General features: G+C 52.6%; 3 protein-coding genes across 3 annotated transcripts in view; 1 reads left to right on the top strand and 2 right to left on the bottom strand.

Annotated features, from left to right (window-relative positions):
• Positions 1-1163: 1163 nt before the first annotated feature.
• Positions 1164-27510, top strand: part of CAMK4 (calcium/calmodulin dependent protein kinase IV) — a 193702-nt gene continuing 167355 nt past the window's right edge. Inside the window, exon 1 of the mRNA XM_058677394.1 lies at positions 1164-1653. Coding sequence (XP_058533377.1) covers positions 1164-1653 — 490 coding nt within the window. The remainder of the gene's footprint in view (positions 1654-27510) is intronic.
• On the bottom strand, positions 6275-7404 carry LOC101523685 (olfactory receptor 2V1-like). The gene has a single exon (XM_012927326.2). The coding sequence runs from the start codon at positions 7208-7210 to the stop codon at positions 6275-6277; it is 936 nt and encodes a 311-aa protein (XP_012782780.1). The 5' UTR covers positions 7211-7404.
• LOC101523932 (olfactory receptor 2AG2-like) lies at positions 15386-16333 on the bottom strand. Its single transcript, XM_058677873.1, has one exon. It carries the CDS (start codon positions 16331-16333, stop codon positions 15386-15388), a length of 948 nt encoding a protein of 315 aa, XP_058533856.1.

Raw genomic sequence — 27510 nt, 5'->3', positions numbered from 1 at the left:
ACCTTCCCATGGCACAGCTGGGACTGGGGAACATGGGGTGTGAGGGAGCCGGGGGTGTGAGACTCTGCTGTCCAGCTTGGACCTTTGAAGAAGTACTGGGCTGTGTTCTCCAACGTACCTTCTCCATCCCCGCCCTCCTGTGTCCACACAGACCTGCTCAACCGCTGGGTACCACTTTCAGCTTTTCTTCTCTCCCTTGTTTATTAGCAAGTCTTGTCCATTCATGTTATGTATTTCTGTGCAGAGCAGGCCACAATTACATGTAAATTTATACTTACTCACTCACTTCCTAATCTCTCTTTTTTAAAGATTTATTTATTTTATTACAAAGTTAGATATACAAAGAGGAGGAGAGATAGAGAGGAAGATCTTCTGTCTGATGATTCACTCCTCAAGTGAGTGCAATGGCTGGTGCTTGGCCGATTCAGAGCAGGAGCCAGGAACTTCCTCCAGGTCTCCCACGCGGGTGCAGGGTCCCAAGGCTTTGGGCCGTCCTCGACTGCCTTCCCAGGCCACAAGCAGGGAGCTGGATGGGAAGTGGAGCTGCCGGGATTAGAACTGGTGCCCATATGGGATCCCAGTGCATTCAAGGTGAAGACTTTAGCCGCTAGGTCATTGCGCTGGGCCCAAACACTTCCTAATTTTCTATTTACATGCAATACCAGTCTCTGCTTAATGTTTCTATCTCTGGAGATGAAAACTAGAATTAAACTTCAGTAAATTCACTACCAACCTTCAGTATGGGATGCCAGCAGGGCAGGTGTAGCTGGGTCACAACACTGGCTCTGGCTGGCATATTTTAAAAGATGTTCCTTCAAGCTCAAACAATTTTGCTATTTGGTCTAGCTTCTTGAAATTTTCCACTGAAGTTGAAATTTCAAATGAAAATTCAATTGAAGTCTTCACTTCCCAGACTTTTGTTTGGTTCTTCAAGTTCTCACTTTTTGCTGAATTTCTTACTCAGATCATGAGTTGCCTTTCTACTTATTTTTGAGTAGAATGAATTTTTACTGTTTTTCAAAGTGCGATCCATTTATTATAAATGTATAACGATATTTCATATATGCTTACATAAATGCAATTCTATAAATAAAATTTATAATTTTAAAATTATAATTTTCAGTGCACTTTTCATTCCACTTAATAAACTGGAATACACCACGATGACAGGCCGACCGGGCTCAGGTGCGCAGCCCCAGTACTGGTGGGCGCTCTGCGGGCGCCCGGCCTCCTCGGCCTCCTCGGCCTCCTCCTGCGCTGCATGGCCGCGAGGCGGGCGACGGGCAGCGCCACTGGGCCTCAGGAGTCAGTCCACCCGTGTGGCGGGCCTGCTGCAGCAGCGCGGAGCCGCCCCGTCCAGCCCGGGCCGCCGCCTCCACGCGCCCCTCCAGCGGCCTCGAGCAGCTCGGGAGGCGCGGGGCGGCCGCCATGGCGCGGGGCAGCTTCCGGCGCGGGAGGAAGCGCCGGCCCACGCGCCCGCCGCCCGGGGAGCCGCCTCGAGGGCCGCGCGCAGGCCGGCCGGAAGTGCCGGAAGTGCGCCGGTGGGCTCTGGCAGCACCCCAGATGGGGCTCCGGGTCCCCCGGGTACGCTCCCTTTTCTCGCCCGCCCACTCGCCGCTGACCCCAGCATCGTGTGGAGCCCTTCTGAGACAGGTAAGTGGGGACCTGCCGCCACCACCGCCAGTGGGTCTGGCCCTGTGCCTCGCGGCTTCCCTCGGAGTCTGGGTTCCCCACCGGCCTGAGCGGCTCCTCTGAGCTCTGGGGTGGGGCTGTAGCTCCTCAGGAGACCTGCTGTGTGACCCGGCCTCCCCGCGCCCCACGGGTGACCCGGCCTCCTCACACCCCACGAGTGACCAGGCCTCCTCACGTCCCCACGGGTGACCCGGCCTCCCCGCGCCCCACGGGTGACCAGGCCTCCCCGCGCCCCACGGGTGACCCGGCCTCCCCGCGCCCCACGGGTGACCAGGCCTCCTCACACCCCACGGGTGACCAGGCCTCCCCGCGCCCCACGGGTGACCCGGCCTCCCCGCGCCCCACGGGTGACCCGGCCTCCTCACACCCCACGGGTGACCCGGCCTCCCCGCGCCCCACGGGTGACCCGGCCTCCTCACACCCCACGAGTGACCAGACCTCCTCACGTCCCCACGGGTGACCCGGCCTCCCCGTGCCCCACGGGTGACCCGGCCTCCTCACGCCCCACGAGTGACCAGGCCTCCTCACGTCCCCACGGGTGACCAGGCCTCCCCGCGCCCCACGGGTGACCAGGCCTCCCCGCGCCCCACGGGTGACCCGGCCTCCCCGCGCCCCACGGGTGACCCGGCCTCCTCACACCCCACGGGTGACCAGGCCTCCTCACGTCCCCACGGGTGACCCGGCCTCCCCGCGCCCCACGGGTGACCCGGCCTCCCCGCGCCCCACGGGTGACCCGGCCTCCTCACACCCCACGGGTGACCAGGCCTCCTCACGTCCCCACGGGTGACCAGGCCTCCCCGCGCCCCACGGGTGACCCGGCCTCCTCACACCCCACGAGTGACCAGGCCTCCTCACGTCGCCACGGGTGACCCGGCCTCCCCGCGCCCCACGGGTGACCCGGCCTCCCCGCGCCCCACGGGTGACCAGGCCTCCTCACATTCCCCCCACGGGTGACCCGGCCTCCTCACGTCCCCCCCACGGGTGACCAGGCCTCCCCACACCCCACGGGTGACCTGACGTGGCCTCCTCACGCCCCCCGGGTGACCTGACGTGGCCTCCTCACGCCCCCCGGGTGGCCTGACCTCGCGCACGCTCGCACGTCCCCTGGGAACGGGTGGCTTTCAGAGCGCGGCCTTCCTGCCGCTGGTGTCGGTGTGGCTTGGGGAGGCGGCTGTTGCTTTGGCCGCAGGTGGACACCACCCTGTAGTCTTGGCGCTTTGTTCTTCCGTGACCCATGGCGAGGGAGTGGGTGCTTGTTCCCAGTGCCAGCATGGGCATGGGGGCTGTGGTGGCTGGTGAGTGCCCTCACCTAGTCCCAGCGTGGGCGTTGGGGCTGCGGTGAGGACCAGGGCAAGGAGTGGTGCCCGCACGCCCCGCTTCGGTGTGTCCCAGTTGGCCATAGACTGTTGCCGGCATCAGGAAGGGAAGCAGGGAGGGGGCTGTCCCAGAGGGCCAGTGGGGCCTGGCTTGGAACAGCTGCCTCCCTCCATCTTGGGGAGTGCTGTGTGGACCAGGGTTCTGGGCTCCCCGTCCTGCTGCTCTGTTTGGTTGGGATTGTGAGGCTGTGGGTGTTTTTACTGATGTGGTGGGCTCTGTGTGGGGTGGGGCGGGGGAGACTGGATGCTGACCATGGCTCCCTCCTCTGCGGCAGCCCGTGCTCTGGGGATTGGGATGAAAATGGGAGAGCTGCCTGGTGTGCCGCCTGGGCGCCCCTCGCCGGCCTCCCAGCCTGTGCGGCCCTGCTGGGGCGGCCTTGCTGGTGACTTCCCCAGGGCCCTTCCCGCCCCCGCGGGGCCAGCCCCATGGTTCTGAGGTGCCATGTTTCTGTGCTGCCCCCAGTTCCGCAAACCCTGCAGGTGCCTTGTCTCGGTTCCAGGATCCGCACCCCTTGCCCACCTTGGGCACTTGCCTGAGAGCATGACTGCTTCCGCCGGAGGAGGAGGGGAGAGTGGGAATGCTGGGCCTCTATTTGGCTGTCTCACAAATCATATTTTATTGATCATATTTTATCCTTTCTTTTAAACACTTACAGTTATATATTTCTGTTTACATGATTGTGTGTGTGTGAAAGAAAGAGGTTTTTGATGTTTTCTGTTTTTTTTTTTTAAATATCTGACTTTTAGGGAACTTTAGGAAATGAAGTTGCATAAAACTTTTTCTTCTCTCGTGAGACATTTTCCTTTTTAAAAAATAGGTTTATTTATTTGTAAATGATAGATTTACAAAAAAAAAAAAAAAAGACACACAGAGAGAAAGGGTTTCCATCTCCTGGTTTGTGCTCCAAATGGCTGAAGTGGCCCAAGCTGACGGACCCAAAGCCAGGAGCCAGGCACTCCCTCCAGGTCTCCCCCGTGGGTGCAGGGACCCAAGAACTGGAGCCATCCCCCTCTTCCCCCAGGCCATTAGCAGAGAGCTGGATGAGAAGTGGAGTAGCTTGGACTGGAACCAGTGCCCATGTGGGATGCTGGGTACTGCAGGCAGAGGGTTAGCATGACAAGCGACTGAGCTGACCCCACCTCATCAGACATTCCTAATTGCCAGTTAGACTGCAAGGCATAGGTTTCTCCCCAGTCACTTGCTCGATGGGAAGGGAAGTTCTGACAGGGCAGTGGGGTCCTCCTGGCTGCTAGACCCCATCTTCCCCCACACTGGCCCTGCTGACCAGTGAGCTTTGTCTGGTGATTTGCCTTTCCAGGTTCTCTGCTGCTGCTTTTTTTTTTGTTTTAAACTCAATTTGTGAAAGCCTCGCTGTGTTCTTGCTTAGCAGAACAGAGTTCAGACAAAATGTGGGGTGTTGCAGCCCCCAAACTCAGAAGCAGATGAGAAGTGTGGTTCCTCTTCTCTTTTCCCGGTGAAGTCTCATTCAGGTGGGCGGCTCCCTGCGGCACCTGCAGGTGGATCAGGGCTTTGTCTGGGGTTGATGGCTCGGGGCATCGTGCTGCAGGTCCTCAGGGAGACTGAATGGCCGTCACATGGCCTTGCACACGCCATGCCTTCGCTTCCCTGAGACAGTGCTAGCCTGGCTCTCTAAGTGTATCAAACCTGGCAGACGAATCTGTTATTTCTTCACATTAGCATAAGGCACTCAGCTTTATAGTCTGAAATGGAGATGATCGCCGATACCTGAGTGAAGCCTGACACCCCTGTCATACATTTTTAAAGATTTATTTATTTTTTTGTTGGAAAGGCACATATACAGAGAGAGAGACAGAGAGGAAGATCTTCCATCTGCTGATTTACTCCTCAAGTAGCCACAGTGGCCGGAGCTGCACTGATCCAAAGCCAGGAGCCCGGAGTCTCTTCTGGGTCTCCCACATGGGTGCAGGGTCCCAAGGCTTTGGGCCGTCCTCTCCTGCTTTCCCAGGTCACAAGCAGGGAGGTGGATGGGAAGTGAGGCTGCCGGGATTAGAACTGGTGCCATATGGAATCCTGGCATGGTTAGACGAGGACCTTTGCCACTAGGCTAATGCGCTGGGCCCTCGGTCATACATCTTGTTTGGCACAGTCATTGCTTCTTTGCATGGATAATTTACAATAATCACTGATATAAGCAATGTCCTAAAGCCTTTGCATTGCTATATATTCAGTTTTTAGATCCATACATTTCTTCCATGTACTCCCTCCGACATTTTGGGTTGAAGTCATCTGGTTTGGAGGATTTCAGGATGACTTAGGGTCCTTCCAATTCCCAGCTGATCTTATTCCTCCGTGTCTCTGCTGCATTTCTGCTGGCTGGCTGAAGAGCTTCCCACTCTGATTCCGTCACTCAGCAGGGTCAGTCGCCTGGTGGTTGATGTGTCAGCGAGCTGCCAGCCCTTCACTGTAGTCTGTGTAGCCCACACTGCCACGTATTAGAATGGCGATCTTTCTACACCTGCAGATTCAGCCCCATCCGCTTTGTTATCCTCTGCTGAGCTGTGAATGCTCGTTCCTGGAACGTCACGTGCACAAAGGTGATAGAAATGTAAACAGTGCTCACACTCATCCGCTGGCTGAAACCTGCACCCAACTGTCCATTGCCACCAGGGCGGGTAACCTCACAAAAGAAAAGGTTAACTAGCACAGTATTCCATAACATGAGGTGTTTCTTTGCATGGGCTTGGAAAAGCCTTAGAGATAGTCCAGTGTAGCCCTCTACCTTACACTCCTCTGTTTTTGGCTTCACTTCCCGATGGTTTGGAATCTGGAGCTTTGCTGGGCTTTAGAAGTGGTAGGCCTTTCTCAAGGGCCGGATCTGTTGTGCTTCTCCTTGACATCATTGATTCACTTCTTTCTCAGCAAAATTTCACCATCACCACATCTCTGCTTCACCCTCTTGATTCTCTCTCAGCGACACCAGCACCACCCTCCATCACCATTGTCAGCGCTGGAAGGCCATAGTCCCAGAGTGAGAGCCTGACGCCCTCAGGGAAAGGTGACAGATCATAGCACATTTCTCTGCTTCTATGTCTGCATGTCCTGAATTTATAGAGCCAACATTGCCATTGCAGTTTCGAACCTCAAAGGCCAGAGGCCTTGGCGTCCAAACAGGGCTGATGTAGCTCAAACCAGTCTGGGATTGATGTTTACCACGTTAGAGGTTCTAGTGTGAGTTTGGGCAGCAGCCTAACAGCTTGCTCAGAGCCCCCAGCACCTCCTTGTTCCTCAGGCTGTAGATGAGGGGGTTCAGCATTGGGGTCAGGATGGCAGCGAGCATGAAGAGAACCTGGTCCAGCTTGGGGCTGTGGGAGGAACTTGGCCTCATGTAGACCAGCATGGCAGGGCCAAAGTAGAGGCTCACCACAGCCAGGTGGGAGGAGCAGGTGGCTAGGGCCTTGTTCCTGCCCTCAGGGGAGTTCATGCGGAGAACAGCAAGGAAGATGAGGGTGTATGAAGTCAAGATGAAGGACAAGGGAATGAAGAGCACCCCAATACTTGTGGCCACCACAGCTTTCTCATAGGCAGAGATGTCCTCGCAGACCAGCTTTAGGATGGCCATGACCTCGCAGAGGAAATGGGAAATCTTGGAATCACAGACAGGGAAGTGCATAGCATAGGCGGTGTGCACCAGGGAGAGAAGGGCACCCCCGGCCCAGGAGAGTGCAGCCATGCGCCAGCAGACCCCCTGGCTCATGAGGAGGGCGTATCTCAGGGGCTGGCAGATGGCCACGTACCGGTCATAGGCCATGAGGGTGATGAGGATGCACTCGGCAATGCCTAGAGTCAGGAAGAAGAAGATCTGCACTCCACAGGCCACCCGTGAGATGTTCCTCCTCCCTGAGACGAAGTCGGCTGCCATCTTAGGCACAGTGCTAGAGATTAGCGACAGGTCCATGAGAGCCAGCTGGCTGAGCAGGAAGTACATGGGTGTGTGAAGGCGAGTGTCCGCCCAGATCAGAAGGACAAGTGTTGAGTTGGCAGCCAGAGCCACGGTGTAAATCAGGAGGATGGCTGAGACCAGGAAGGTGACATGTTTCATGCCAGGGAAGAGACCCAGGAGGATGAAGTCCAGGTCAGAAGACTCACTCCTGTTACCCATGTCTGTGCTGTGGCAGTGGGAGGAGGCAGCCCTGGGAAGGGAGAGCTGGGGGCTCTGAGTGCTCGGTCGGACCCGCCTTGTAGCTGGCTTGCATGCCAGTGTCCTGTTCAGCCCTTGGGGACTGTGGGCCTGAGGGCCTCCATTGCTGGCTAGCTGTTGGTAGACAGTCACTCGGTTCCTTGTCCCTGGGTGGAGCAGGACACCACATGAAGAATAGCTTCCTTTGGGAAAGATAAGATTAAGAAGGGGTAGGGAGAGAAAGATGGAAGTCATGGTCTTCTTGAACCACGTGTCAGCAGTGACCAAGGTGTGGGTCCAGCCCTTGTCCAGGGGAAAAGTGGCACAAACACGGGCGCCAGTGGGCAGGCTCGGTGGGATCCTGCTTTGGGCCCACTTGTCTAAGAGCTTCTTCAAATCCATTGTATTTTTGTCATCCCCTTGAATTTCAGGCTTAAAAAGATACCTGAGAAACTGATTTGACTCTTACCTGCAGTCAGTGGTATCTTCCTGTTCTTTTGGAGTTGAAAAAATGTGTGATTCGAGAAAGCTCTGACGGGTGATCGCATGCCACCTGACTGCTGAGCCGTGAAGGGCCTGGGCCCAGGTCTACCATATCTTCTCACCTGACTTTCACGGACTTGCCTTCACCTCGGCTTGTTCTTATGAACTCTCCTTGGAGATCACTAAGGGACAAGCGTGACACTCCAGATCAGTGCAAAGTCAGTCACTCCCATACAGCTCATGCACTCTCACACATATAGAAATATAACTCATTTTAACTTTAGGTTACTTATAATTTATGTAGAGATTTCTGTCTTCTAAAGAGTATGTGAAGTATTAATCTATTTCAACTTTATTTATGAATTTAATTGGCAGGTTTAAGTATACCCAGCTAAAAGGGATACATTTAGCTGTTAAATCTTGAAGCACGTCTGTAAATACATATGTTACGGTTATACTTTAGGTGCGTTCACGTCTGGGCAGAAAAGTAATTTTCATTACTGTCAAGAAGGTGGATCATTTCAGTTAGGCTGTAAGGTGCTTGGATGAGCAGAAGAATATTCTAAGATGTACTCACCAGGTGGGTGGGCTCTGTGACTTAGTAAACTGAATTCTGCAGCATCCAGCCCAGGTCTCCGCCCGCTCTGCAACCTTTCTATTCTGGTTTGGACTCTATCGGAGTTGTCCTTTAGAGACTTGGGCCTTGGCATCCAGAGCTCCCCCACCAAGTGGTGAGCAGACTCATCACTCGAGTGTGCTGATCCTGCAAGCCACTTGCCAGGGGACGCCATCCCAACATCGCTTCTGTTTCCAGTGTTACCTGTCGGTGCATGCTCCTTCCCAACGGTCCTTGCCTGACTAAACCCTGCAGTGACAGAGCTGCAGGATGCTCTAGTCTCGGAGGAGACACTACTTCCACAGGAGTGAAAGCGCAGAATCACAGACAGGGACTGCCAAGCAAGTCATCTCAGGCCTTCGGAGCCAGTCAGAGGAGAAGCAAGTTGTGGGCACATTCCTGGCACCCTCCAAACCTACAGCAAAATCATACACCTGGTCTTTCCATTTTTCCTCTTTTCCCTTGTTTATATATTCCCCTCTATCTATGACTGTCCCCATGCCACTTGAAATCAAATATTTTGTCTCCAAAGAGTACCTGGGTCGTTTTCCTCTCATTTAAAGTTGACTTGTTCTCCCCCCCATTTTGCACTACTTCCCTTTATGTTAACCATCAGCCCTTTTACATGTTTCCTGTAATTTTCTTCCTATGGGATCATTCCTCCAGATCCCATATACAATGTGTCTTTCCCTTTCAGAGAAAACTCAACGTCCGATTTCTCTGAGTTTCCAGAACAGCAAGAATCCATGTTTGAACAGACAATGTCAGTGATGTCCAGTGAGATGGGCTTCATCATCCCCTGGCTGGTTGACTCACCAGCCGCACAAATGGCACCTGCTTCCTTTCACAGGCATCACATGGGGCAGCTCCTTCCACAACTTCCCTTGTCTTTTAGAATTGGTTTGTAAACTTTACCAATTTGGGGAAATTTCTTTAATGAATTGATTTTGAGTCAGGCCACCAGTGGGAAAAGAGGTTGAGGGTCACTCCTTATCTAAGGTAGTCGTTTCATGTCGCGATGCAGGAACCTCGCAATGCGGGAACATCTTATGCCTCACCTGAAACTTGGGGTCTGTGCAGTGTTTCTTTGTCTCAGCCAAACGAACAGACTTCTGGCGCCATTTGTGACACACATTGAAAACAGGACAGATTTTAGACTGTGGGAGACTGTCTCCCTTCCCTCATCTTACCTTTTTTCCTGGTTATCTGTGCACGTGTGGGTTGACAACCGATGCAGGTTCTTGCTGCTGTTCTCGGGGGCCACCGTGTCAGACAGAACCTGTGACTCCTCCTTGCCATCTGTATTTAGCATGTTCAGAAAGTGTTAATGAGGTGGGCTCTTGGGCACAGGATTTTCTCCCTAGTTTTGGGTTCTGCCCAGCTCTTGAAGTGCACGGCTCCGTGCAGCGGCGAGGACCGTCCCCTGCCTTTTCTACATGGTCTTTCCCTGGAGACCCAGTGAATGTGGACTCAGAGCCCTTTCCGTGGCGCTGTAGATCCAGTGGTTGTCCTGACTGCCTGCTCAGGACAACTGGGGTAGCTGTGCTGTGGAGATTCCAGGGGCTCAGTTTTGAAGTGGAAGCAGTGCCATGTGTTTGTTCTGGAGCCTGGGCTGTGCTACAGGGCCCGCACCTGCTTCCTGCTGTAACCCCACAACAGCAGAGTGTGCAGTGGAGTCGTGACTCTGTCTGCTCGGCATCGTGGGACATTAGAGTGATCTGCACTGGTCCCACGGCTATGAAGGTGCCTTCACCTGATGACAGATGGCCCTGGGGGTTGTGTTCAGAGCATCTCCAAATCACCAATGGCCAAAGGAAAGGTTCAATCCATCCCCCTCCCCTCTAGCTCCAGGACATTTTGAGTTGGAAAAATCCATTTCTTAAGAGGTGGTTTATTTGATTGATCACATTCTGCATACAGGAGTGATTACATGTGTATGTGTAAGGAAAAAGTTAGCCAGGTACATGTGGTGTGCTTCCCAAGTGCTTTTAATAACATATACCTTCAGATGTGTGCTAGGTTAACTCTGGTCTCCATTGAGTAAACTAGAGGGTTTCTTTTAATTCTCAAATCCCAGAGGAAGAGTAACCATGCTTGTGGTTAAACATACAAAGTTTCCAGTGGCTTGAATGCAAATAGGACTGGTACGGAAGTCTTACAATGCATATCCTTGGAGGAAAGGATGTTTTTTCCAGCCCCTCACAGTTCCATTAGGCATCTCCTACCCAGTTTTTAGTTTTGATTGAATTAGTGATTTTGCCGCCTTTTGATGTGTTCTATTTGTTTAGGGCAGGGACAACAATAACAAAAATACTAATAACTTAAAGTGTTTGTAAGACTTGGAACGCTACTAAGCTCTCTGTATTTCCTCATTGAATTGTGGTGGTAGTCCTGACACCCCAATGAGGTCATCATGAATGATCTGCCTGAGTCCCATCACTTTCAAGACTGAGAGCTGCATGCATATTTGAGAAAAGAGCCGCTTTTCTGATGGCCGTAGAACATCTCTGCCTCTACCTCTTGCCTGTGTCTGTACCTTGGCGCCCACACCCATCTCTCAGTGCCTAGGCGTGTGTCTCAGCACCTGTGCCGGTACCTCAATGGCCAGTGACTGCATGGATGCTCATTAAGCACTGCCTTGGAGCTGTGGATATTTCAGAGAGAGACATGTTGACACTCAGTTCATCTACAAGATGAGTGTGTACTTGATGGTGTTAGCGTGGATGATACTAACGTCCCACCGCGGACAGTGGCTCCCTGGGTGGAATGGCCAAGGCAGTGGCTGTGAGGTGTGGGTTAGAGCCGTTTCTCACGGTGGGCCTGCAACGACCCAGGAGTAACTGAGCCAGAGCCAGTGCCTGCAGACTCTGCTTGTCTGCAGCAGGGAGCCTTGGGGTTGGCTGTTGGGCAATGCCAGTGTAGTCAAAGGGTCTGCAGAAAACGGAATTAAACGATCAGTTTATTTTGGTGCAAAAACTGAAACTCATACATAGTTTTTCCGTAGTGCACCTCTGCAAGGGACTTGTTACACTCCCTGTAGGTTTTTTTTTTTTAAAAGAACTATAAGCGAAATTTAAGTGAACCCTGTAATTTTTAAAAGAACTGTTTTGTTTTTCTTTCTAGTGCTTACCACCAGCCTCCTCCACAAGGGCTGTGTGTGTGTCTTCAGGTATTTCCAGAACTAGTAGCCTTGGCCCATGTTTCTCACAAAAACGAAGCAGCGTTCCCTGAAGCACTCCCCTCCCCCACACAAACCACCCATGCACTTCCGCTTCGTGCCAGAGCTGCTCATGGCCACGCCTAGCCTGCGCTCTTGTCATGGTTTCCAGAGAACAGGCAGTGCCTTCAAGATACTTCCAAATACTTTTTTTAAAAAGACTTATTTATTTTTATTGGAAAGGCAGATATACAGAGAGGAGGAGAGACAGAGAGGAATAGCAGCCCCACTTCCCATCCAGCTCCCTGCTTGTGGCCTGGGAAAGCAGTTGAGGACGGCCCAAGGACTTGGGACCCGCACCTGTGCGGGAGGCCTGGAAGGAGCTGCTGGCTCCTGGCTTCAGATCAGCTCAGCTCTTGGGGAGTGAATCAGCAGATGGAAGATTTTCCTCTTTGCATTTCTTTCTCTTTGTATATATGACTTTATAGTAAAAATAAATACATCTTTTTTTAAATAAATAAATTTTTTAAAAAGTTGTACACAATAACTAGTGTCTTAATTTACTCCAAACTCGCATGTTTGATTACCATACAATTAATTCTGTTCTCAGACACACGTGTTTCTGGTCCTCCTCTTATTTGTGCGTGAATCTTGTTAGTTGGCCCAGAGAGAAGGAAACTTCTCCCAGAGTTATGGAAAGGCTGCTGGGCACGTTCAGGTTACACAGTCGTGGCAGGCAGGGTCGGATTGTGAGGGCCGCGGGGAAGGGAGCCATGACTTCCTGCAGCACACCCTCTGGGAGCACTGTGGCAGTCCTAGCGGGCCCTGCCTGGCCTGGAGTCCCCCAGACTCCCTGCTACTGAGGAGGGCAGGCATGTGGGCCGAGAGTTGCCTCGTTAGTAGCTTCCCATGTGGAGACGTGGACATGGCCAGGAGAGAAGTGGACATGGGAGAAGAGAAGCGAACATGGGAGGGGAGAAGTGGACATGAGAGGAGAGAAGTGGACACGAGAGAAGTGGACAGAGCAGAGAAGTGGACAGAGCAGAGAAGTGGACAGAGGAGAGAAGTGGACAGAGGAGAGAAGTGGACAGAGCAGAGAAGTGGACAGAGCAGAGAAGTGGACAGAGGAGAGAAGTGGACAGAGGAGAGAAGTGGACAGAGCAGAGAAGTGGACAGAGCAGAGAAGTGGGCAGAGCAGAGAAGTGGACGAGAGAGAAGTGGGCAGAAGAGAGAAGTGGGCAGAGGACAGACGTGGCTCAGGGAGGAGACCACTGTGTTCATCTGATGTCCTGATGTCATTTGGCTTTGTCATCATAAGGTCACATTTAGGAAGCCTCTTAGCTATCAGAGTGGTAGCCAGGTGTTGTTCCTGCTGTGTCCTTTTGACTGTCCACTCCTACCACAGAGGGCGACAGATAGTGACAAGGACCTGTTTGTACTCACAGGTGCAGGTGGAAGACTTCAAGGTATGGCAGGCTTTGGAGTGCTGTCGTGTGAGGCCATCTGGGCTCTTTTAGAGAAATTGTGCTTTTCAGCAATGCATGTGAGGAGTTCTTTTCCTGCATGACTCTTGGTGAGGGCTGTTGTTTTCTGGCATTAAGGGCTCTCTCTGCAGCCTGTTCAGGGCCACTGCTGCCCTGGAAGTGGTTTGGGGGACCACTCTGAAGTGCGGGTACAGTGGCTGTGTCTGTGGGAACTTGCTGTCCCAGGACCTGAACCCCAGGGCAGAAACGCTGGTGCGTTCCAGGGCAGTCCTGGTGCTGTTGCCAGCGCTTGGTCATTTTTTCACACGCAGCCGTAGGCGTTCCAGCAGAACTTTCACTGTTCACAGCTGCACTCTCAGCAGCAAGTGGCACTCCTTCAGTTCAGCACGTGAGCCGGCCGCTCAGCAGTCCCGGTGCCCTGTCCAGGCTCGTGACTGCCTAGCTTGACTCAAGACGTAGGTTGTGGGCCTCTCATGTAGGAGCCCCTCCCAGGACCTCCTGAAGTGAGCTCTGAGGGTCAAGTGATGTCCATTCAAAGGGGAGAAATTCAGGTGTAACCCGTTTATAAGTGAATACATTCACTGTGTCTGCGCAGACACACTGTCTCCAGGTGTTTAATCCTCAGTATCTCACCACTAGAAGATATTCAGCCAGTGAAATAGCAGTCTAGCAAACTTTTCTTTCACATTTGTAAAAATTTTCATGCGAATATAAAACTTATGTAAAATTGACCACAAACAATAATCTAGAATATGAAGGATGGGGACTGCCAAGTGGGGACATTTAGAAATGATCTATTCCTAAAATAAAATTTAAAAAACCCCATTAAACACATCTGAGATCCTGCAGCCTGGGCTGTGTTGGAAGATTCCTTCTGAAGAACTTGTGTCCAGTGGGAATGTTTCATTTCCAGACTCCAAACACTATGGTACCCATTTTCCATCTGCAAATATTACGCTTTTTCCCTCCAGGTCACAATAGAGCACAGTTTAGGGTACATTTTAAATTGATCAGATGTGAACATTTAAATAATTAAATAGGCAGCTACTAGGCATATGTATAAACAAAGTATATTTTTATGTGTTTGAAGTTTCTGTTATAAACAAGTATATTTTGTGTTGTTGGCACCAGTGTGCACAAAGATATACTCATTTGTTCAAAGCTGTGCAAATGGAGAGTTGAGACATTACACTGGTCCCAAGAAGACCTGCTGTTTGATGTGGCTGTTATGAAATGATGTCAATCCGAAAAATAGTTAAAAAAAATGTTCTAGATATGAGAAAAAAATGTCTTTGGTATTTTGAGATTGCAATAAGCTTGTAAATTGCTTTAAGTACGATGGGTATTTTGATGATATTAATACTTTCAATATATAGGAATTTGATTTTAACAGATAATTTTGTACTATGAATGTTTACTGTTAGTACCAGGTGTGAAATATGGCTTTTTGTTATTGTTATACTTTTGTTTTCAAAAGATTAATTTTTCTGGCCAAAAGTCTTAATTATTTTAGAGGTAATCTGTGACTACTTTGCCATGTGTGTGTTTTTCCTTTCTTCTGCATGTTCCATGAGGAAGATATTCTGACTTTGTAGATGAAACATGCTTATGCTTTATTGTACAAGAAGTCTTATGTTTTTAAAGCAAATGAAGGTGTTTAAAAAAAAAAGAAATTGAGAAAAGCAAGGGATGACAGGTCCATTGTCAGTCAGAGATGCTGCACACAGCCGGTGTGTCCACGCAGCAGCCAGCTGGAGCGTAGAGATGGGGGCCAGCTTCTGTGGCAAGTGTTAAAGCTGCCTTGGTGTCAGGCGTGTAAGTGAGGAGTCATACAGGGCAGAACAGAACATGCCAAGTCAGAGATAGAGAGAAGCTGTGATGGAGCCAGAGGAAGAAGCCAGCAAGCCAAGGTGGGAGTTCAGAGACGAGGATCCTCGTGTAGACACACACGGCTGGCCAGGGTCACTGTGGGGCACTGCTCAGAAATGGTGACTCCTGAGCCCATCAGCCTGTGCAAGGCTCGAGAAGGACAGACGTATGACAGAGGGCCAGGCAGGTATCTTAGGCCCATGCTCACGGCAGAGTGTCCTGAACACGTAAATCCTCTTGCAATGCCTACGTCAGGATCCTGGGCACAAGGAGTTTGACTTATGAGTTTATGGAAACTGGGTATTTATTTTCCATTGAATAGATATGGGTAGTACTGGTCAATAGGAGCTTCCTAGGAATATCAGAGGGCCCCTTGTGCCCCCTCCTTCCTTCTAACATAGTGCACATCTTTACAAATCTGAATTAAAATGTGTCCCATTCTTCCCCCAACACGTGTGGAAATGCGAATCTAGAAACCAGGATCTCCTCACAGCACTAACTGTGGTGGGAGAGCAGTACAGCATCTGCACGTTTCCATGGAAACAGCATCATCTTTTCTGTTTGAGCATCAGCCTGCTCCCTAGAACTTTCTTCAGGGCCCACAGCACATCCTTGTTCCTCAGGCTATAGATGAGAGGGTTCAGCATGGGGGTGATGACAACGTCAAACACGAAGAGACGCTGGTCCACCTCTGGGGGCAGGATGGCCCCCGGGGTCATGTAGATGACCATGGCTGGACCAAAGTAAAGGCTGACCACAGCCAGGTGGGAGGAGCAGGTGGCCAGGGCTTTGTTCCTGCCATCAGGGGAATTCATGTGGAGGACAGTGAAGAGGATGAGGATGTAGGAGGTCAGGATGAGTCCAAAAGGGATGAGAAGGAAAGCGATGCCGGACGCCAGCACCATCTTCTCGTAGGTGGAGGTGTCCTCACAGGAGAGCTTCAACAGGGCCATGACCTCACAGAAGAAGTGCTGGACTCTACGGGACCCACAGAGGGAGAAGTGCATGACATACATCGTGTGCACGAGGGAGACGAGCACGCCCCCAGCCCACGAGCCTGTGGCCATTTGCATACAGACTCGGGGGGTCATGATGAGAGAGTATCTGAGGGGCTTACAGATGGCCAAGTAGCGGTCCAAGGCCATGAGGGTCAGCAGGACACACTCGGCCACCCCTAGCATCAGGTAGAGAAAGAGTTGCAGTGCACAGCCAACAGGGGAGATGCCTCTGTGTCCCAAGAAGAAGTCCGAGACCGTCTTGGGGACAGTGGTGGAGACAAGAGTCAGGTCCATGACGGAGAGCTGGCTGAGCAGGATGTACATGGGTGTGTGCAGGCGGGCGCTGGCCCAGATGAGCAGGGCCAGGCCCAAGTTCCCCACAACAGCCATCCCATGCAGCAAGAGGATGATGGTGATGAAGAGGCCGGGGTGCTGAGAGTCAGAGAAGAGCCCAAGGAGAATAAAGTCGGAGGTGGAGGAGCCATTACCTTGCCACATGTCTTGTTCCACTGGCTTGATCCAGTAGAGCCTGGCAGAGACAAACACTACGGAATCATGCCTGAAGTGTGTCACAGACAGAGCCTGGCAGACACACACACACACACACCATGGAATAGTGCACGGAAGTGTGTCACAAACGGAGGCTGGCAGACACACACACACACACCATGGAGTAGTGCACGGAAGTGTGTCACAGACAGAGCCTGGCAGACACACACACACGCACCATGGAATAGTGCACGGAAGTGTGTCACAGACAGAGCCTGGCAGACACACACACACGCACCATGGAATAGTGCACGGAAGTGTGTCACAGAGCCTGGCAGAGACAAACACTACGGAATCATGCCTGAAGTGTGTCACAGACAGAGCCTGGCAGACACACACACACACACACACACCACGGAATAGTGCACGGAAGTGTGTCACAGACGGAGGCTGGCAGACACACCATGAATCATGGTCACAGACTGAGCTTCATCTCCTCACCTCTTGTGTTAGTGAGTTAATCCAGCAATAATGCAATCCATGTGAATGTGGGACAGATCCGTGGGTTGATACATCTGGCCTCAGCCGTGTGACCCAGCAACCTACTGGAAGGGTGTGTGACTGTATCAACTGTCGCATTGAGGCACAGTGCCACCATTCTTCCACAAGAACCTCCAGTGTGAATTTTAGTCAATAGCAAAAGCCCTATATGTTTTGAGGGTGTCCAAAAGCACTCAGGCATACTCCAAAGTGAGCAGTCTTGATGGGTGCTGGAATCTCTGCCTAATTCTTTTAGTTTCACCTTGTCTCTGTACTTGAGTGTGGCATTACCTTGTCATCAAGTGTCTGCCAGTCCCTGTGGCCTCTTGAGGACTCTGGATTCTTCTATGTCCCCCTTTGTGTCCTACTGCCGGTCCATGGAGACCCTAGGCGGTGTGCAGATGAACAGCTCCACAACTGTGGGTCCTGTGGAAACCAGCACTGCATAGTCAGGCCAGACCCAGGGCATCTCTGCTAAAAGCAGGGCCACAGGCGGGGGAGGAAGCAGCCCGCCCTCTGGGGACTTTTGGCTCCTGGCAGCCCAGGTCGACAATTAGTGCAGGTGTCACAGAGCAGAACAGAAACCCGTCAGGGAGGGAGAAGTCCACTCAGCCCCCTACGCAGCCAGATGGTGGCCTGGGGTGCTCTACAAACCCAGGAACAGCGTCCAGCCTCTGGGTGAGCTTGCGGAGGTTCTGCCATCTGCCCAGCACCTCTGACTGGTGACTACGGGTCATACTCCTGCTGTGAGGGTGAATGATCCATTTGGATGCTGGATCACCTTCCTAAGGTGGCCCAAGCCCTACCAAGATGGATCCCCAGGAGACAGTGGGGTTCAGTGTTACTGATGTCAATGGGACCCCTGAATTATTGGTGTTTCTCTGAGAGTGCGTGGTTTCCATGTGAAACCGCTACCCTACATTCCACCCCACTTTGCACCTTGATCAGTTAAAGAGTGGGTGGCCTAGCTAATCTTGGGAAGAATCTGATGTGGGGGTGCCATGTGAAGTGGCATCAGCAAAGCCAGGTCCTCCATCAGCTGTGGCCTCTCCCTCTCCCACCGCAGGGGAAACATCTCCCGCAAGAGGAATCACTGTCACCATGTTGGGTCTCACTCCCTGGCCTCGTGTTCGTACTGACCCAGTGCACATGGGTCTTGCTTCCTGTTCCTCCAAAGTGAACACCACAGACTGACCCCAACCCAGCAGAGCCCCAGGGATGGCTGGGAACTGCTCAGTGTTAAATGAGGGGCTCAAGAGCCACCCTCTTTTCAGTGTCAAAGGAACCAGGGCTTACTCATGCTTACCAGTGCTTCTTGTACAAATGCTTTGTGTGACAGTCACGCATAGGGCAATTGCCTCAAGCCTCAGGGCTCCATACCTGTGAGCACCCCTCCAGATGGTGGTTGCTGTCCCCTCATACCCATGGCTCTCAGTGCTGTTGGCAGAGCTGACGGGGGCCCTTTGAACTCTGGAAATGTGTCTGCGGGGAGTCACCGTTTCTGTTCCTGGCCAGGCTGCTTCGTGATGGAGCAAGCAGCGCCCACCCCAGCAGGTGGGGCAGGAATGCCCATAGGAAGCAGTGAAAGGGCTGGGAATTCTGAACCACTTTGGTCTGCCGTGTGTCCCCAGTGGTGTGCTCGCATGCTCACACACACGTGCATGCCAGGAGTGACTCAGAACTGAGCTGCTGGGTCACCAGTACCCGGCTGCTCCAAACCCTTCAGGAAGTGCCAGCGAGAGAGGCCAGGCCAGGAACAGCCACTGTGGAGTTTGTGTAGTGAGTGAGTGAAAAGGAGGAAGTTCCGTGTAATAGCTGACTGGCTCTACTGGCGGAATACCAGGCCACGTGTTGATTGATGGATTCACGCGTCTGTGTGACAGTCTCCTCCCTGCACTCCCTCTTATCAGAGTGTGGCATTCACTGAGGCAGGCTTCTCAGTGGTCAGTCCAGTCTGTCCAGCCTGGGACCCGAGGCCAGCAATCAACAAGCAGTGTAGATGGAGTCAGAAGTGGGTGAGTAGAGAGCTGCTTCGGGTTCCAGTGAGTGACAGCACAGAGGGCTACCCCTGTGGCTCTGTGTGGACCCTGTGGGGCCTCCAGCCTCGGGGCAGAGGACCAGGGCAGCAGCCAGGAAGGGGTGTCATCATCATTGTGCGGCCTGTCTGTAGGCGACATCCACCTGGGCTCAGAGGGGAGTTGAGAGAGCCACAGGCACCAGATGTTGCTGCGTGTGCAGAAACACAGGACACGCCCAGCTGTTCAGCAGCGTTAGCAGTGAGCGTGCTTATGTGTAAGACCTTTTTCAGTGACATCAGTTCCGGCACATCTGTGAGGCAGGTGTGTGAGACCACAGCTGGGCCTCCTTGTGGCTTTAGTTTACAAGGAATGCTTGTGGGTTCTTGAGGATGAGGCTGGTTTGGGTGTTTCCAGGCCCGACATTGTACAGGATCCTAGAGGAAGCAGTCGCGATATTCTTTCACTTGTGGCTTCATGGGGAATGGGGTTTGGAAATGAGACGGATATAGACTTAGCCACAGGAGTTTTTCCTGCCGTGTGCTGTCACAGTATGCCAATGAACAATGTGGATAATGCAGCATCGTAATCTAGTTATTGCAGCTGAATGTGTGCGCCTGCCCCACCTTAGTTACCTGTCGTTTCTCTGTATGATATCTAGAGTGGACGTCTATAGGATGGCAATATATTGATAAACAGAACTCAGGACCTCAGATGAGGCACTCGGTTTGTTCTGTGGATTCACCAAACTGCACCAAACTGTAACGTTTCCCACTTGCCAATTAAAACACTGTCCATCGCTCTCCCTAGTTCTCTGAATGCCCTCAGGGCAGTGGGGTTTCCCTGGTGCAGTGAGCAGGTGGCAGCTGGCCCAGTTCCTAGGAGCCCTGCTAGAGCTCTGGAAGCCAGGGTCAGGGCCGCCCTGCCGCCTGCCCCAGGCTAAGGCACTCTGTTTCTGCTGGGCTCTGCCCATTGGTGCTGGACTTCATTAGTTCCCACCCAGTGAGTTATAAGTGCATTCCCGCTGACCGTTTCCTGTCTGTTTCTAAGCTTTCCTTGTTGTTCTCTATCTAATCTAGGTTTTTTGTTTGTTTGTATGTTTGTTTGTTTTGAGAGGTTTCTGGAGCAATCCTGATGGTCATTACGAGAGAGGGTGGGGACCCAAAGTCGGAACCAGGCAAGGACCAGAGAAAGCTCCTCTCCCTAGTTCTGAAGGAACTTTACTGTTCTTCTGTTTCTGCAGACCGCTCAGTGCTCCTGGTTGTCGTTCTGATGACCTTGGATCCTGCAAGGCAGGATTTGGGCTTCTTCCATCCCATGTGGTAGATCCAAATGGGGGTGGGTGACCTCAGAGTTCTTGGCCTCTGAAGGCACTCCATTTCCCCATGGTCTCCTTGGCAGTTGGGATGTAGTCCTCGGTGCTCGTACTGATAGTCCTTAGTGAGGATCTGGGAGCCTTCAGGGTTGGGATACAAGCCTGCAGGTGGCAGTTTTAACTTGCTGTGCTAGTACGCCATCCGCAGTTCAGTTCAGGTTTCCTTTTGAATCTGAGATTTTCCACACAGTCACCTCTACCTTTTGCACAGCACTGGTTTCAGACCCCAAGTGCACACTGAAGCCTCAAGTCTTGTGTGTCAAGTGGCACACTGGATATAACCTGTGCATATTTAAGTCAGAACAAAGTGAGAATGCCATGTAAGCAGTTATTACAATCTGTGTTTAGAGGAAAACAACAAGAAAATGCCTACACTTGCTCAGTGCACACCCTGTTCCTTTCAAATATTTTTGGATCTTCAGTTAGTTGAATGTGGGGGGCAGCTGCATAGCCAGCGAACGGAGGCAATGTGCATGTTCCTGGGCTTTTGGGATGCCTGCGTTTGCTCCTCTGTCGAGTTGTTGGGCAGGGGCTTCCTCTGTGAGCGTTAAAGCAGTACAGGAGGCGGCAGCCTTGCCTCCACCGGCGCTTGGGGAGGAGCTGGCAGCTTCCCCACTGAGGGCGAGTTACTGTGTGCTTTCCGTATTCGCCCCATCGCACTGAGGCACTGTATTCTGCACCAGCTTTTTTTTTTTTTTTTTAAGATTTATTTATTTTATTACAGCCAGATACACACAGAGGAGAGACAGAGAGGAAGATCTTCCGTCCGATGATTCACTCCCCAAGTGAGCTGCAACGGGGCGGTGCGCGCTGATCCAAAGCCGGGAACCTGGAACCTCTTCCGGGTCTCCCACGTGGGTGCAGTGTCCCAATGCATTGGGCCGTCCTCAACTGCTTTCCCAGGCCACAAGCAGGGAGCTGGATGGGAAGTGGAGCTGCCGGGATTAGAACCGGCGCCCATATGGGATCCCGGGGCTTTCAAGGTGAGGACTTCAGCCGCTAGGCCACGGCGCCGGGCCCTGCACCAGCTTCGTTAAGGGTTATAGTCAGGATGTGTGCTGGACTTGGCCGAATGCTTTTTTGGTTTTATTTTTATTCTTCATCCACTGAAGAAATTGGGTTGTGTTTGATTTGAGTGTGCGGAGGCATCTGTGTATCCTTGGATGAATCCAGTCTGGTCACAGTACTCGCCTCCGTGTGCTGTTGAGCTCCGTTGGATGTATTTTAGTAAGGATCAGTGGATCCACGTTAGTCGTGGAAATCAGCGTTTCGATGTGGCGTGTGTTTGCTTGGTCTTGATGTTGGCCCCGTAAAATGAATGTCACTGAGTCCCTCCTCTGTTTTAGAAGAGTTCATAGCGTTTGATGTTTGGCTTTCTTTGAAAATCTGAGTATGTATTGGAGTCTTCCAACTTTTTGTTTTGTTTTGCTAAGGGTTTATCCATTGTATTTCTCTTTTCAAAAAGAACATGATTTTTGTTTTTAAAAATCCTTTTATTCTCTATTTGATTTCTATGCCTGTTCTATTATTTCTTTTTCACAATAGACATTTAATTTATTCTCTTTCTAGTCCCATAAAGTTAGGTTTGTGTATGGGAGGGCTTCCTTCCTTATCAACAAGGCATTTATTGACATGATTTTCCTCTTATTATTGTGTGTGTGTGTGTGTGTGTGTATGTGTGTGTGTTGGTTTTCTTAAAGGTGCCCCCATGTTACCACAGGCTGTCTTTAATCTCTCTTAAACCCATTTTGCTTCTGCTCCTCTGATTAAGCCCTTTCACATGTCATTGACTTTCTGTTCTTACCAGGTCTGCTGTGTCACTTTCTATTAGAATTTTCAGCAGAGTTAATGGATTCTGTCTCTGTGTTTTGCACTGTTGCTGTTTCTTTGTCAGATTCCGTGTTGTTGGTTTTCGTCCGAGTTTCCCTGCATATCCCCTCGCGCTTCTCCCACTCCTTCAGGAGTGCTGCTCTCAGTGCTCCATCAGTCGTTTCTTCCGTGTCTGTTTCCTGGTCCGGGACTGGAGCTTCATTTACCCAGCTTTCCACCTGTTCATGCCACCCCTTCAGGCCTTCAGAGAGAAAGACTTCACCCTGTATTCATTGCAGGATTCTGGGTGTGCTGGCTGGCAGCCGCCCCGGAAGGCAGATCTTGGGATTGGCTTAACCAAGTGCCCTGAGGTGGATGTCCACTGCCGCCTCTGCTGTGTGATCCAGAGAGTTCATCCTGTGCTCTGTAATGACCCTGGTTGCCTCAGATGTGCTGCTGCGTTTTTACAAACGAGGTGGCGATGTTACCACTCGGATTCTTGGACAGAATGATCGGCTGCTGTTGCGCTGCAGAAGCGAGGGTGACGTGGTGTCCCAGTTGCTGTTGCTTGTTTTTTGCTCTCTCTGGTTTGAACACTAGATGTTAGGCATGCAGCCGGAAGCAAATGGTGTGCCTTTCAACACCCACAACATGAAGTTGCATGGCACCCTCAGAATCCAGTCTAGGGGCTGAGTAGAAGACGAGCATGCTGCCTGGGTTCCTGACATGTGCATCTGGGAAGCACGCCACGTCCCACCTGTGTGCTCTGTTCTGAGTGTCGGGCATGGACGCTCACACAGTCCTCCCGGCGGCATGGGGGCATGGGCACTCACACAGTCCTCCCGGCAGCATGGGGGCATGGGCGCCTGCACAGTCCTCCCAGCGGCATAGGGGCATGGGCGCTCACACAGTCCTCCCGGTAGCGTGGGGGAAGGAGCCATCATTTCATCCAGTTTTCCCAACTGCAGGAAAGAGGTCTTGTTGTGCCACGAGGCTGGATTTGTAACAGCTAATGGGATGAACTTAGAGGTGTGGGGGTAGGAGAAATTGTGGGGACCCAGAAAGAGAGGCTGTTTTGGTCCCAACTCCTCTGGAAGCTGAAGGTATGTGAGATGGGGGACAGGCTTTGCTTCCCAGGCAACCCCTAGATGGTCAACAACCCAGTGCTGTGAGGGCCCGAGCCCACCACCAGCCACTCAGCTCCCCACTGCTGTGAGGGCCCGAGCCCACCCTCAGCCACTCAGCTCCCCACTGATGTGAGGGCCCGAGCCCACCACCAGCCACTCAGCTCCCCACTGCTGTGAGGGCCCAAGCTCACCCTGTCATTCAGCTCCCCATTGCTGTGAGGGCCGGAGCCCACCCTCAGCCACTCAGCTCCCCACTGCTGTGAGGGCCGGAGCCCACCCTCAGCCACTCAGCTCCCCACTGCTGTGAGGGCCCGAGCCCACCCTCAGCCACTCAGCTCCCCACTGCTGTGAGGGCCCGAGCCCACCACCAGTCACTCAGCTCCCCACTGCTGTGAGGGCCCGAGCCCACCCTCAGCCACTCAGCTCCCCACTGATGTGAGGGCCCGAGCCCACCCTCAGCCACTCAGCTCCCCACTGCTGTGAGGGCCCGAGCCCACCGCCAGTCACTCAGCTCCCCTGGGTTGTGAGAATTATTCGTGTCTTCCGCCCTGCTGGACTATTGGCCAATGAGTGCACATGTGCCAAGTGCCTCCATGGGCAAAGCTGGCATTCAGTGCTGTTGAGAGTGGGGTTCAGATCTGGGGTCCGAAGAACTGCCTCTGGAATTGTGGCTGGGGTACTTTTGGTTACACACAACTGGGAGGCTAAGGGTCTCACCCTAGAAACTGTCAAGTTCGCCAGGCCCTGGAAAGCAATGGAAAGGAGCCTGCTAGCTTTGGCAGGTGGTGTCCACGGGTGCTCCTCAGAGCTGCCATCACATCCTTGTTCCTCAGGCTGTAGATGAGGGGGTTCAGCATTGGGGTCAGGATGGCATTGAACATGAAGAGAGACTGGTTTAACTTGGGGGTCCTGGAAGAGCCGGGACGCATGTACACGAGGATTGCAGGACCAAAGTAGAGGCTGACCACGCAAAGGTGGGAGGAGCAGGTGGCCATGGCTTTGTTCCTGCCCTCAAGGGAGTTCATGCGGAGGACAGCGAGGAAGATGAGGGCATAGGAGGTGAGGATAAGGCTCAAGGGAATGAGGACCACCAAGAAGCTGGAGACCACCACCGACTGCACATAGGCAGAGATGTCCTCACAGGTGAGCTTGAGCAGAGCCATGACCTCGCACAGGAAGTGGGGCACCTCCCTGGGACGGCAGGTGGGGAAGTGCATGGCATAGGCCGTGTGAGCCAGAGACGTCACTGCCCCTCCCACCCAGGACCCCGTGACCATGCAAGTGCAGGCTGTGTGGCTGATGATGCTGGGGTACCTCAGAGGTCTGCAGATGGCCACATAGCGGTCGAAGGCCATGAAGGTCAACAGGAGGCACTCGGCGATGCCCAGGGTTAAGCTGAAGAAGATCTGGGCCCCACAGCCCACCTGCGAGATGGTCCTCTTCCCCGAAAAGAAGTCTGTGACCATTTTGGGGACCGAAGTAGAAATCAAAGCCACATCAATGAGGGACAGCTGACTGAGCAGGAAGTACATGGGGACGTGGAGCCGAGTGTCCAGCCAGATGAGGCAAATGAGGACAACATTAGCCATGATGGCCACAGAGTAGACCAGGAGGACGAAGCAGATAAGCACAGTGAGGTGGCTGAATTCCGGCCAGAGCCCTAGGAGCACAAAGTCGGTGCTGACGGTGTCATTGTGGCCCTCCATGGCTGGCCATCACCACAGCCCTGAGAGCCCGGGGAGGGACATGGTGGCCTCTGATGGTGCATTGCCCCCGTGCCGCCCGTGTGCCTCCCTCATTCACAGGACCCCTCCAAATAGGACCTTGTTGGCGGCTTTCCTCACCATGGACTGTGTCAACACACGTGACTCTCCTGCATTTTCTCTGCGGATTGCCTGGTGAACTTGTGTGTCTGTGATTGGAAACTATTAACAGTAGCCACGTAAGGACATAAGTCCCTGCTAATAGCCTATCAACTAAAGGCCATTGCTGGATGAGAATTTGTCACATGCGGCTGTCAGTAATGCTGCTTTCCCACGCTGAGGTCCTTGGTGGATGTGGTGGAGAGTTGGGGTCATTTGGAGCTTCCGTCTGTGGAGACTGTCTTGCAGAAGGAGAATAGGGGCCGTGACCTGGGGGAAGAAGAGTGTTTGTAGGACTGAGTGGGGTCTGGGCTTGCTGTCTCCCTCCCACACCAGAGCATCTCCATCTGTCCGTGAATTCTCCTCACTGTGGTCTGGATGAGAACACCCCTTATACCGCTGAGCTGGAACACAAAGATTACCCTGGCCCCTAGGTTCAGGGGTGACCTCAGAGATGCAGCTGCCGCCCATCCCCCGTCACCCTGCCTTGAATGTGCTTTGAATCTGCCACCAGCATCAGTCAAGATACGAACTGATTCCCGAGGAAATGTTTAGGCTCCAGTTTGGCAAAAGGACTTGTCTCTTGTGGTTAGCGCTAACTTGGTTGGAATCACAGGTTCTGGAAACAGGCAGCTTCGTGGGTCAGGGAAGGCACTTCTTGGGAAGGGCAGGATGAGCCTCAGGCTGTGGATTGCTCACCAGGCTGTCCGCCTCTGCAGCCAGTGGGCCAGGATGGCTCCGCCATGGTCTTGGTACCCTCACACCCACAGGTGCAGTTGAAACATGATGTTGAAGCCTGAGGGATGAAGGTAGTGATGAGGGTGCAGGGAAGGCATCGGAAAGATGCTGCAGCTTACTTGCTGGAGTGTGAGTGTGTCTTCCAGACCCACCCGGGGGTCCCTCTTCTGCAGCCCTCCCAGGGGGCACTCATGTCTCCCCCCACCCCGTCCTTGCTCATTCCTCATTTCTCGGTGTGCCTTGCATTGTGCCTCATGACATAGGTGCTTGTGTACAAGCCTCGCCTTCCTCCATGTTGTGATCTTTTCAGAAGATGAACTCTGCTGTTTTATTTTTCTTATATCCTGGCCCTATGACTTGACAAAACAGGTGCTCAATAATGGTCAAAAAAGTCAGATTTTATTTGCATGCCTTCTGATTTAGAGTGTTGGGAAATTATTAATTTGATCCTCAGTTTCATGGAATTTATAAAACCAACTGTTCTGAAGTTACCTAAATTTGACTGATTGAAAAACAACAAACAAACCGTGTGTTTGTTAATAATAAAGACACGTGTCACCATACCTTCTCCGGAAGTGCTGGTTGAAGTTCTCAGGTGATCCTCCTCGCGGGGACAGCTGGGGACATGAGCGTGATCCATACCTACGTAGAGGAATAGGGAAATGAGGCTTGTGGCAGCAGAGCCAGGGTCACACTGGGGGCCGTCACAGGCCATGGGACAAGTCAGGGAAGACCTGAAGTCCCTTCTCACAGGCTTCCAGTGACATCCTCTTTTATTGTAAATTGTTGCCGGAAAATGTATATCATATTTTTCCAATATGATATCTAAGATTATAGCACATCTGAGATTATAGCAGTTTCACAGTAGGTTGTTTCTGTTGGATTTAGCTAATATTTAGGTAAATGGCAGTCTGAATTCAACATCTTGTGTGTTGACAGATCTGGAAATTAACCCCTCCTTTTCCGCCTTTGCTTCATTCACTCGCTCACTTGGCCGTTCCCTCGCTCTCTACATGTCCCGTGGACCCATGCCCATGCTGGACAAAATCCAGTCTAGGCTGGAAGCTCTCAGGCCTGAGTGGCGGCTCGTCTGTAGCGTTGGGGGTCTTGAGGGGAAGACTGCTCTGAGCTGCTGTGAGGGCGTGTTGCCCAGAGCCGCACGAGGGAGGGGCTGTCTGTGAAGGCTTTTTACAGCAGCGTCTGGAAGGATGAGTGGCAGATTCACTGCTGGACAGAGGGCATTCCCAGGATCGGGTGGGGAACACCTTGAAGCAGCTGAGAATGAGGGGTCGGGGGGGACACAGCTCAACTGGATGCGGGGGCATTGCAGGAGCTGCCCTGCTCGACGCTGGGAACCGGTATGGTGGCTGCAGCACCACTTGGTGCCTGGTCCCCGAGTTCTGGCTGTCTGCTGGCTGTTAGTGTCAGGTGCCCTACTCAGGCAAGTTGCAGAGGCCGGCGGTCTGCTCAGCTTGTCAGAGCCACAAAAATGCAGGGCCTTGTAACTTGTGAACAAAGATGTTGAACTGGCACCTGCCCACAGCTGCTGCACTCCCTGTGAGGAGGCAGCCAGGCGAGTTTGCCGTTTGCACCCACAGGTGGGGCTGTAGGAATCCCAGAGCAGAGGAAGGGCAGGCTCCGTGTGGAGGATGTCTGGATTCTCGCGTGCTGGTGTGGCCGGGGGTGCCAGGATGCTCGGTCATTTTCCCGATTCAGGAAC

The sequence above is a fragment of the Ochotona princeps genome, chromosome 19 (genome assembly GCF_030435755.1).
Source record: "Ochotona princeps isolate mOchPri1 chromosome 19, mOchPri1.hap1, whole genome shotgun sequence".
Taxonomy (NCBI): Eukaryota; Metazoa; Chordata; class Mammalia; order Lagomorpha; family Ochotonidae; genus Ochotona; species Ochotona princeps.
Note: the sequence above shows the minus strand (reverse complement) of the source record. Positions and strands in the feature narration are given on the sequence as shown.

Bases quoted from the DNA above. Each gene is read 5' to 3' on its own strand.
- LOC101523932 (XM_058677873.1), bottom strand. From the start codon at position 16,333: ATGTGGCAAGGTAATGGCTCCTCCACCTCCGACTTTATTCTCCTTGGG.
- LOC101523685 (XM_012927326.2), bottom strand. From the start codon at position 7,210: ATGGGTAACAGGAGTGAGTCTTCTGACCTGGACTTCATCCTCCTGGGT.